This window comes from Lontra canadensis, unplaced genomic scaffold (assembly GCF_010015895.1).
Source record: "Lontra canadensis isolate GAN:19392208 unplaced genomic scaffold, GSC_riverotter_1.0 scaffold69, whole genome shotgun sequence".
In the NCBI taxonomy this organism is placed as follows: domain Eukaryota; kingdom Metazoa; phylum Chordata; class Mammalia; order Carnivora; family Mustelidae; genus Lontra; species Lontra canadensis.
In genome coordinates this window covers 8,036,186-8,048,353 of record NW_022631063.1, presented here as the reverse complement: position 1 = coordinate 8,048,353, position 12,168 = coordinate 8,036,186, and the positions used below count along the sequence as shown (strand labels likewise).

Below are 12,168 nucleotides of genomic sequence, written 5' to 3'. Positions count from 1 at the left end.
CCTATCCTTGGCTCAGTAGACAGCCATCATTTATCCATCTTGCTTCCTTCTCTCTGCCCTGAGTCCTTCCCTCATGTCCTATGCACTTAATTATCTCACTGCCTACCTCTCCTTTCCAGTCCTGGAGACCCTGGCTTACAATGCCTCATTACTCCCAGACTGCTCAATTTTCTCTCCTCTCCATTAAAACAAACAAACAAAGGAAAACAAACAAACAAACTCTTCAAGGGCACATGGGTGGCTCAGTTGGTTAAGCATCTGCCTTTGGCTCAGGTCACAATCCCAGGGTCCTAGGATCAAGCCCCACGTGGGGCTCCCTGCTCAGCTGGGAGCCGGGCTCTCTCTCTCTCTTTTCCTCCCTCTGCCCCTCCCCACCATGTTCTCCCGCTCTCTCCTGCTCTCAAATAAAATCTTTTAAAAAAATGGAAAAATTAAAAAAAAAAAAACCTCTCCCAAGAAGTCTTTATAATTAAAAGAAGTTTTATCCCGTACTAACATGCATTTCCATGACTTTTCCTTCTATTTTTACTTAAATAGACACAATGCTTATATTGTCTCCATTTATTGATTTACATGCCTATTCAGAATTTACATTATTTTGTGCATACTTTATAGACTTAGGACATGCACTATCTGTCGGTGACTATTCAAATTGGGATTTTCTTTTATTCTTTCTAGAAAGCACCTATGCACAACACCATATCTAGACAGACCCTAAATATATAACTATCTACTGACTGAAATACTCTCAAATTAAATAGAAAGAAGCAGACCTCTGTGTGAGGAGGAACTCACCCCTCAGGACTTCCTGACAGGGTCGGCTCATTAGATCTGCTGTTTCAGGAGGCGGCAAACACTGTCCATGTCTGTGACCCTGGAACCTTGTCATTTAGAGTCAGCTCATCCTGCTAGACCATTTTCTGAATTGCCAGCAGGGAGGAGAAGCCATAAGTAGAAAATGAAAACTTTCAGAGATAGTTACCAAAAGGCATCCTCTTCAGAGCTGAATGCTGAATTTGGGGAGTGACCGAATGAGGAACAAGCAACATCAAGTATTTCAGCAGTGATAGTGTTAGTCCTTTACAGATATAACACGGGGGCTCGCCTTGCCCCCCTCATCCAAATCCAAAGAGGAACCAATGGGAGTCAAGATAAAGAGAACTTAATGCTGATTTCACTTCAAATCAAATTTCAAGGGAACTACCTGGGAAAGCCTGGACAGGAGAAAACAGAGCCAGATTCAGTTCTAGATTCTAAAGCAAAACCAAACTTGGAGGCTCAGAGAATATTCCCATTCTCTCTCTCTCTCTCTTTTTTTCTAGTTTCTTCCAAGTTTCGAACTCCTTTAAAACCTCAAACCCCTACTTGGAAGTCAGAATTCACAACTCAAAGACAGAAATGGATTTTTCAAGTTCCTTTTGAAACCTCCTCTTCTCTTTCTTTCCTTGAGCCTTCTGAACTTTTCTCTCATTTATTAGTAGCAAGAGGAACATCCCCCAAACAAGAAAATATGTGATGAAACCTTGTTATAACATCTTTCCTTTTAATGTTTTTCTACCTAGATCATGCAGTTTGAAAAGTCCCAGCTGAAGGGTTAGAAAGCAATGTTGCTGCCACATCAAATTTTCACCCATGAAATCTTCAGAGAACTTCCTATCAATAGAAAGGATTACAAAGAAAATTTCACCACGTCTGAAGTGGCCCATCTAGAGGCAAGAGAGACTTTCGTTAATTCTGAATCCATACTGCCTGCAGCTGCCTCCGTGTGCCTGGTGGCCAGTGAGTTCCCTGGAAAGGCAGTGTGTCTGTCAGGCACAAGCATCTCTCTCACCACACGCAGCCGCATGCCAGGGGAAGGGGCTGCTGCTAAGGTGGCTACAGAAATTTGGGAGGAGCCCTATTTCCTGGTGACCCTGTGCCTCCTGACTTCACACCCCACATTTTGTTTGTTCTTTATAAAAATATTTTTTGTTGAGGTATAATTGACAATGGAATCTATATTTTTTTGATGTTCATGTTTATTTATTTTTTTACTAACATATAATGTATTATTTGTTTCAGGGGTACAGGTCTGTTTTTAACCTTTTTAGGATTTGGGGATGTATAACATGAACAGGAAGGTGGGTACGGGAAACAGGAAATGGTCAACCGGATTACTCTCTCTGCTTTTATATTATGGTTTCACACAAGACACACAGAGGTTAATCCTCTCAGCCTTGTTAAGAGATTAGACCAAGAGAACCGATAATTCTGTTTTATAAACACTAACGAAGGGATTGTTACCTGCCCAGCAGCCCACAGACAGAGTGTCAACCAGGAGTTCTTTGATGCCTGCTTCTGAAAACAAGGGCTGCAACAGTCTAGCTACCAGGAAACCTCAACTTAACAGAATGGGAAATCTTAGACAACAGAAGCTATTCTTTGCATTTTAAGATCTCCTATTTCCTGGAAAATAAAAGTGCTATTATGGGGGCACCTGGGTGGCTCAGTGGGTTAAAGCCTCCGCCTTCAGCTCAGGTCATGATCCCAGGGTCCTGTGATCGAGCCCCGCCGTGGGCTCTCTGCTCGGCGGGGAGCCTGCTTCCCCCTCTCTCTCTGCCTCTGCCTGCCTCTCTGCCTACTTGTGATCTCTCTCTGTCAAATAAACAAATAAAAATCTTTAAAAAAAAAAAAGTGCTATTGTGAAACAGAATGCGTGTACAGAAAAGTGTGCAAAACAAATGTACAGCATAACAGATATTATAAAGCAAAGGTAGATGTGACCGCCACGAGGACCAGGAGCCAGAGCACTGCCAACATCTCATCTCTTAAAGCTAAGGAGTCCAGTGATGGACCTCTTTTCAAAGTCTGGGGCTAAGATCCTCCTAAGCATCCCAACTTTGATTTTTTCCGTTCCTCTCTGCAGTTCATCTCCTAAAGAAGTTTGAAAAGTAACTACCTATATCAACATTCATTGAACTAGTGACCCATTTAATTTTAATAAAACAAATATTTAAAAGTTTGAAGCAGGGTAAAAATCAAAATAAAAACAACCAGAAATATGGTTTCTCATGCACTGAAAATATTGGCATACTCAGGTTGTGAGGGACTTTGCTTCCAGCAAGAATGCTGTGATGAACAACCCACATAGGCTTTCATAAGAGACACGTGCTGAAACAAGTACTTGCAATTTCAGTAAAAACAGCACGAATGATTTCTGTTCAGGAAGGTTTTCACACCTTCAAAGGCTGTAATATACTAAAACCAAAAAATATAGAATATGGATGTTTTAAAACTTAGAATCTTAATATTCTGTCCTTCAACACTGGATACACAATCTCCTTAGAACTGATTTTGGCGGCAAATATCATCATAAGGACATAAATTCTAGAAAGAAAGTGAAGGAAAGGAAAGTTACTGTTGCTTTAGGGCAAAGCCATTTTATCTTTATCTCCTCCTTGCTGCCTAAATGGTGTCTTATTATTAGAAGCTGTTCTATAAATGTTGATTGAAGGGATTTTTATATGAATAATTTCAGAAAAAGAAAAAAGAATTATGCTTATTAGTTTTGATGTGTTTTTGTCACTTCTAAATTGTACTCAAAATGTGGAGAAAATAAAGCTTAGGATTTCAAAAGAAATTATTATACACAATGCATGACTCAGGAATACAAGGAAGCTTATTAGGAAAACATTTTTGTTTCCAGTCTTCTTTTTTACTTTTGTTTCCTCCAGGAGGTATGGAATGCAGTTTGAAGGCAAGATTCACAAAGTTACAAGACAGGAGGAAAGCTCTTTCAGGGGGAAAAAAAAAAAAAAAAAAAAAAAGCAGAGTCTATTTCTTTGTTCCTGTTGTCTCCCCCATTTAGGCGATCAAGGGCAAACACAAGGCTTGCCGGCAGAGCCTGACTTCTTGCATCACGCCACCTAGTGGCCCAGGCTGCGAAATTGTTTTTATTTTGCCAATGGCTGAAAAACTGGAAATTCCAGAGTTGTGAACAGATTTGACAGATCGTTACTCATATTTATGACAGAGTATAAATGCCAACTGACAAGTCATTTGGATATATTTCACTTCAAAGTGTACGTATTAGGGGTATTAGTGATGGCTGTATCTTTGCCCCTGCACAAAAGTTTCCTGATTAGACCTAAGTGTCTGGTGAGGGAGCCCTGCTCACATCTGGCCACTCTGAAACAAGTATTTGTAATTTCAGCAAAAACAAAAGAAACCACTTCTGTCCAATAAAATCCTCCCACCTTCAAAGCTGTAATACATTAAAACCAAAAATAAGTGTTTTACAATTTAGAAGCTTGATTACCACCCTGACCTCTAACGTAGGATGCACCATCTCTTTAGAACCAAGGTTTGAGGGTAAAGGTCTTCATAAGGAGATAATGAATCAAATCCTGGCTCTGCCCAAGGGAGGTATGGAAAGAAAGGCAGAGGCAGCTTTCTCATGGGCTCCCTACTATTTTTGTTTAAAGGAGCATGTTTGAAGAAAGTTAAGAACTGGTTTCAACTTTCTTTCCGAGTAAAGATGATGCAAAGGTTGTGGACTGTGGCTTTTTTCTTAGCCAAGCTTTTCATTCCTCTGCTTGTTGCTAAAAATCAGACCTGGCAGCCGCTCCCTTTTAACATACAAAGGCCCCAAACTAGACATGGTGCCAATGATTTCAAGAGGGACATGGGAAGAAAGAAAAGGAAATAATGAACAATGACAAAGAGGCTTCTCCTCCTACTTTCATAAAAGCATACCCACAGCTGTTTCCAGACAGACCCTCAGAACACAACGTCCTTGAGAGGAAAGCTGTGAGAAGGCCTAGTGGGCTGCTCAGCCAAAGGCAGCAGATCCCAGGTAAATCAAAGGAACTTGACCAAATGGGAATCTATTTGGCAAAACAGCAAAGACAGGGAAGTGCTGTTCTTTGGCCCCAGTTTTCTGCTTCCCATCCTAAGAACTGAATGAGAGGCTAAACAGAAGTCATTGAGCAGAAGGTGGCTATGAGTAGCCAGGCATGCAGACCAGTGATGGACCTATTCTAGGTTGGTTAGGAGAGTGGGGGGTGGGGTCACTGACTGGGGAGTGAGTTGGGACACGTGACCTCTGAGAGCCCACAACTGGGTGACCTTTGGATTCCCCACATTCCCTTCACTTAGAATCATACATGAACAGGAATGATCTTCCCCAAAATTCTAGGTCAACTGAGACCACCCTAGAGTGCTTAGCATGAATGAATGATAACATGTGGTTTTATAAATGGAAGAATGAAAAGAGGCAAGCAGAGAAAATGAGAAGTCTAAGAGTTAACATTAAAAAAAGTGAAAAAGTTTGTGTGTGTGTGTGTGTACATAGCACATATACACTGATGCTGTGCGATTACACTGCAAAAGACACAATCACTTTCCTTTTCTTGAAGTTAGTTAAATGGACCTTTACCCCTGCTTAAAGTTCCAAACGGTAGTAGTGCAGCCCTGGCCGAATTTCAACACGGACAAGGAAACGCCAGCAGTGCCTATGGAAGCGTCAGGCCCAGGGAGGTCAGGGGGCTCCATGTACCTGTTTTGGTCAAAGGAATCGAGAAGAGTTGCTGCAGAAGCTGGTTTTCTGACGTTCTCAGGACCACAACCACATCAGCGGGGAGCGTGTCTCTGTTTTTCTCCAGAACCCCAGAAGCATCATACAATACCTGCAACAGAAACGACAAATAGCAAACTAGCCAGTGTCGTTCAATGTCAGCGACACCGGCAAGCTGCCTGAGGTCAGTCACTCACTGACCATATAGAGACTTTATCTTGACTTTATCATGACACAGCCATGCTTCTAAATCCAGACCATGAGATAGGGAAGAAAAAACTGTAATTTCTGACAAGCCAATTTATCTTAACTTCTCGTTCAGGTGTGCTTTGAAGAAAAGAGGCATAACAAAGATATATCATGTGAGAATAACTATGAAAACAGATTGGGCACTATGTGCATAAAGCACCTATCTCCATTTTACTGGTGGGCAGAGACTCAGCGAGAAACTGCATGACAGACTGTGGTCACACATCTCACAAGTGGCAGGCAGACTTCCAAACCCAGGCAGTTTGGGCTCCCTGCTCATAATCACCAGACTGTCATAGCTCCCCAAGGTACTCACTGCACGTGAGTGACTGCTCAGGGATGCAGAGCCATTTTCAGCTCTTACAACAGAAGGGATCCAGGTCACAGAAATTTTAAGGAACACTCCAGAGAAATAATGAATTCAGGAAAGGACACTAAGCCCAGAAAGAAAACAATCCTTTCCCCCACCCCTTAAAATCAAGAAAGAAGAGAGAGAACTGGAAGATGGGTGAATAGGAAATTGGAGTAAAAGAACATAGAGACAGATGGGCAGGTGCGAGGAAGAGGACAGGAATGGGGGCAGGGCTCAGGATAGATTAGGGTATCCCAGACATGGAGGACATTAATACATGGTCAGACATCAGTACTACAGTGAATGGGGTGCAATTTCTAACAAAGATCCAAAATATACACTATGCACTATGTGGAAAGAAAAACAATTCTCTTTACTTATATTAGAATGCCTTTCAGCCAACCTCCAGTCAGATAAAATTAATTTCAATACCATGATATGAATATAAAAGATAATTTCAATAAATCTTACTATTGAATCAACAATATAATCCAAAACATCTTTTGTTGAATTGCTACCCTTTTTTTGGACCCAGGTCCTCAGCACACCCCACCAGAACAAATTAGCCATAATTTCAATGACTCCTCTGAGAGTAACTCGAGCAATGAGTTGTTGGCTGCAGAACCAGAGAATTTCCTAAATTAGTCACTTTATGCTTCCTCTGCTTCAGAAACTTGAAATGAGACTGAGGCATAAATAATGAAAGGTGGAAATTTTGGTTAGTGTTAAAAAAGCTTAACATCTGGATGATGAAGGGAATTTTCTTCCTTTCTGTCTAGACATTTTTGGTGCCCTGTAGACACAGAAAGTGCTAAAAACTGAGCCACACTGTGATATTAACCCTCCTCTTTTCCCTGCACATTTCCCAGTGACTTCAGAATGTGCACATTCAGGGCTCAGCACTGTGAACGCAACACCACATTTTCCCTCTGGAGAGCTGTCACTTCTAGGCCAAAGCTCAGGTGAGAAGCAGAAGGCAGCACCGCAGCCAGCCCAGCAAGAAATGGCTTTTGGCTAGGGGCGACTTTTTGAAAGCAGAACCACGGAGAAAGTTTGGGAATTATGATTAGGCGTTCTTAAAGAATTGAAAGGAGAAGGAAGTTGGCAGGCAATTTTGTGAGCAGCATAGACAGGCTAATAGGGACACTTACCCCATGTCCAGTTCAAGTTTACTGACACAGACACACACTGGCCTCACCTTCCCAGCGTAGTGCAGAATGCCAAAGCACAGCTCCACTCCCTTAGGCCTCCAGAAGTATTGGCTTCGTAGATTATCTTCAAATTTATCTGCGTGGATTGTCATGTTTACAAGTTACAATGAGAACTGTCAGTTCCTTCAAACAAAGAGGTGCTCCTTGAGCCAGGAGTGACCCAGAATAAGGGATATTCAGGGCAACCTGAGGTTAACACTGTATGTACAACGATGGAAAAAAATGACACAGGCTTACAGTCAAGTCTTTGCTTAGTTGTTTCATGTTGTCTTCAGTGTCAGGCTATGCCCTAAGATCTCTTGTTCTAAGAACTCCTAGCATGGACACTGATGACACCAGAACTCTGGTCAATTAACTTTAGAACCATAAAGATATCCCATGGAAGTCAAGCAAACCTGGCATGAACTTATTGTGGCAACTTCTGATGATTTTATAGGTAAAAGAAAACCACCAAGTGTGACAATTTCAATGCCTAGAAGGGAATCTCTCCCACCAATCAATTTTCTATCTGGGGGAAAGGCTTGGAGCTTTCTGTTCCTCCCTCAATAAATAATTTTTGCTATTGTTGTAACTCAGGGTCTACTCTGCGTGAGGAACTGTGCTAAGAACTGAAGGGATTGACTGCTCTGAGAGTAGATAGTAGAAAGCAAAGATTGGTGCTTTGTTGCCCAAAATATCTCACAATCTCAGTGTGGGATGAGATTGCGTGGAACACCGATGATTAGAGGAATAGGGATAAAATGTAGAGGGCCTTCTTTAATGTCAGGAGGAGGTGTCTTATTGGCATCCTACAGACAACAGTAACTTAATGAAAAGGAGGTTTTAGAAAGACTAAATCAGCTGGGATGTTTAGGGTAGAGCGGATAAGTATGAACCTAGAGGCCAAAGACCAGAAGAGTCTCCTATACAAACCTGGACTAGACATGGATGGATCCAAGCAGATACATGACAGAAGGGTATGAAAAAGACAAGAAGCAAGTATTGATTATAGGAAATAAGGGAGAAGAAGGTATAAAAATGATATTGGCACCAACAGGAAAGTGAGGAGGGCTTGGTGATGGGTTTGCCTTAAAACACAAATCTATGAGGACATCTGCTGAAGATATCAATTCATTAAAAACAGGCTCTTTACTTGCACAACCTAGTGGGAGGGCCAGAATACCAAGTCAAAATACCAAAGAATCAAGTTCTCTCCTGAGAGTATTATGCCTTTTCCAAGAGACACTTACCAACTAGGGTCTGATCAGTTGCTTGGGGAAATCGACTTTCCTCATCCAAAAGCGCAAGCAGTCCCAGGGGTTTCTGGAGGAACATGTCCAGGAGTGGGCGATTGTCCTCATACACCACAGGTGTAACATCAATACCTTCATTTTGATATTCCATCTGGAGGAACATAGATTGTGAGTCTCTCCAGCCTGAAACTGGCCTATGTAGCACCAGGCTGCTTCGGCATGCACTTCCGTGTTTGGCAATGCTGACTGTATGTGGGAAATAGGCTGTCTTAGGACTGTAGTAAAAGGCTCTTCTGCATACCCCACTGTTGAAGCTTTGGGTGTAAGTCTGGCCTACAGGCAGCCTGTGGCAGACAGCTGAAGCAGCAAAAGAAGGGACAGTGCTGTCTCCCAAACACCAACTCAGTTAGTCATAATTTAGAAACCGACATGGAATAGAAGGGCAACTGAAAAAAAATTATTTTGGTGATAAATATGGCTTAAACCAGGAAGAAAGCAGACTTTAATTTTCTGTAAAGCATTCTATAATGGAATCATCTCGGACTGAAAAACTAGAAAACTCCAGATTCCTCAGGGAATAAATGCAAGGAGCTAAGTGAAAAGAGGTTGAGTTTTACGCAGGGTAGGAGGGGAGAGGAGAGTGATAGAGCTGTATCCAGTTCCACTGATAAAGCCAATACTGATATTTTTACTCCATGTCTTTGTGTTTATGTAATCACAGTACAGTGTGTGTGTCTTCGCTCCTAAAGCAAAGGGTTCAGTCAGAATATTTCATTGTTGAACTACTTCATACAGGACAAAGTTTTGGGCTGGGGTAGAAACTGGGGTAGAGGGGAAGGCCTCCTAGCCTTTGGGCATATGAGCTTCACACTCTGTTTTATTTACCATTAACCTCATAAGGGAAAGACTTTCATTTGGAGAAAACCAAGAACATAGCTTACTCCTCCCTGGAGCCACTCCCCCTCCCAAGTTACTGTGGGATCTGGTGTGCAGGAGGTGGAGGGTGGAGAAGCCTGTTTGGGAGTTAGGAAACACAAGAATCTGTGCCCTGAATTCAAGTCCAACCTGTGTCATTCTGGACACAACACAGATGCTTTTAGTCAAATAAAGTAGAAGAGAATGTAGCATTTTGGACAGTATGTATGAAATAGTTTGGAAGCAACATTTAAATAACTGGCTTGTCACCAGCTCCACTCAAGAGAGGAAATGTAACTTTCCACAGAAATCAAGACTTTTTCTCTGGCAAATTTCAGCTATTTATTTTGATAGACTGTCTCACCAGTGTTTTTTCCTTAGACTCTTTTACCTGTCAGCCTAACAGGGTTTCTGCTTCAAATTATGGGCAGCCTGGAGACACCTTCCCCATCAGGTTTAATTACTTCAGAGTTCACTGTTACCTGCTCAAGAGCAAAAACGTGCTGGTTGAAATAGTACTGGATTTGCTCATTGGCGATGTTTATGCAGAGCTGTTCAAATGAATTTCTCTGAAAGTTCTCGAATCCAAAAATATCCAAGATCCCCACATTAATACCATCATCTGCACTACTGCATGAGAGAGAAGAAAAAAGCCTTTTAGGGGAGGAAACATTCATCTCAAGATGATGAAAATGTATGGGCCCACGCGTTTACCAACTTACACAACCACCTGTGGAAAGCAGCATTCAGCTGCCTCTAAGGGAAGAAACAGTTTGTGTCTTACACCAGTCCTTCCTACAGTCTTTCAATGGTATTTCCAACTTTTTTTTTTTTTTTTTTTTTAAGCAGTAGAGTCCTTTAAAATCTCACTCAGAAGCTCCATATAGAGATTAGGGAGGAACCACTCGGTTTGAAGGGGCTAGAACTGCTGCCCATTCATTCTTCAACCTTCCCACCCTTTGGGCTTAATTGGAAGAATAATCTAGAATTTGATGTTGTTAATTCTTCCACAACATAGAAACCACTAACGCTTAGGAAAGAAAAGGTAGTAGTAGCAGCAGCAATCATATTATAAGACACGGAGCTCTAAAACTTTTCATGAAACAACACTATGAGGAGGATAGTATTACCCTCATTTTACAGAGGAGAAAACTGTGACTTAGAACATGGGAGCCAATCAAACTATACAGCTAAAATGCAAACCCAGTTGGCCCAGCTCCCAGATAAGCCTGTTCTCTTAAACACTACACTATGATAGCTGTCAGTCATGTGCCTCTTCCATTCTCCTGGATCCTCTTCTCCTTTCAAAGGAAAAGACCTGAGAGCTTCACTAAAGGAAACTCAGGAGAGGACCTAACACTTCCTCTTGCACATCCTGAGAGATATCGGGGCCACTGACAGCTCTCCCAAGTCCTCTGCTTCCCGAGGGAACTTGCCATATGCTTTTGTCTGGCTGCAGGAGTGTATTGATGCGATTGACAATCCAACTGAAGAGCCTCCCATACAGCGCTTTGGACATGGCATCTCGGACATCCGCAGCCCTATCGACAGTATTGGCTCGGACGATGGTCTCACCACGGGTGACCACACAGTATGAAATAAGGGACTCTTGGAGTTCTTCAGGGCTGATGCAGAGAACGGAGGCAGCTGCAATAAAGGGTAATGATGACACCAGAGAATGTACTCATCCATCCACCCATCCATCCATCCATCCATTCAGCTAGCACTGACTCAACATCTACGATGTGCCAGGCTCTGCCTAGGCACTTCAGATGCAAAAGCAAAGAAGCCAGGTCCCTAACCCCAAGAAGTATCTGGATGGATACAGCATCTCCCAAGTGGTTCTGAAAGCTCTTCACAGGTGTTTGATAAGAAAAAGTGAGAGGAGATGGTCTTTGGTCAAAGAGTTGGGGACTGTATTCAAGAGTCATGAAGCATCTTAGTTTATTAAAGGCAGTGAAAGATGCTGCAGTTTAAGACAAAAGGTGTTTATTTAAATCATTTTTTTTTCTAATTCAGGATTCTCATTCCTTGTGTCACCATTATTATCCTTAGAACTTTAAACAGGTGCCTGCTTGTCCCCTGCAGCTGCTGGTACAGTGGATTCAGACAGGGATCCACCTCTTGCATTTTTTCAAAAAATTGTAGATGATTTTCAAAAGTAGGCAGTGTTGACACCACTGCCAGACCTGCTGTGGAATTCTTTTTGGCAGAGCTTATGGAAAGAATACTGATGTTCCACAAGTCATCCTTTGGAAAATCCTAGTTAGTGAAAACACCCACACTATATTTCACAGCATCTTGAGAAACTACCAAGATGAAAACTACCAAAGTGAAAGAAACATGCAATTTGGCTACACGGGGCACAGATATCAAACAATTACCATTTTCCAAAGCTTCAACATTGGGCACCTCACTTTTATCAGTTTGATGTTGGGAGGAAATAGCTGCAAACTCAATGCTTCCAATATTCAAAATCCCAGCCAAAATTCTGTACACTGAGTGCACCTCCTGAAAAGGACAGCAAGAACTGTGTTTGGTCACTGTCAATCCAACCAACAAACCACTAGCATTGCTAGCTGTCCACCAAAGTCCAACACCCCCTCTTTCCTGGGCACACGAACAAATTTCTAAAGCTCCCTTGCAGTTAGGCAA

General features: G+C 42.1%; 1 protein-coding gene across 1 annotated transcript in view; it reads right to left on the bottom strand.

Moving 5' to 3' along the window:
• Window positions 1-12,168, bottom strand: part of MYO3B (myosin IIIB) — a 224,515-nt gene that overhangs the window by 196,135 nt on the left and 16,212 nt on the right. The window contains exons 7-11 of the mRNA XM_032880284.1: window positions 10,950-11,160; window positions 9,996-10,143; window positions 8,596-8,749; window positions 7,354-7,442; window positions 5,537-5,666 (exon numbers count right to left, since the gene is read on the bottom strand). Of these exons, the coding sequence (XP_032736175.1) occupies window positions 5,537-5,666; window positions 7,354-7,442; window positions 8,596-8,749; window positions 9,996-10,143; window positions 10,950-11,160 (732 nt within the window). The remainder of the gene's footprint in view (window positions 1-5,536; window positions 5,667-7,353; window positions 7,443-8,595; window positions 8,750-9,995; window positions 10,144-10,949; window positions 11,161-12,168) is intronic.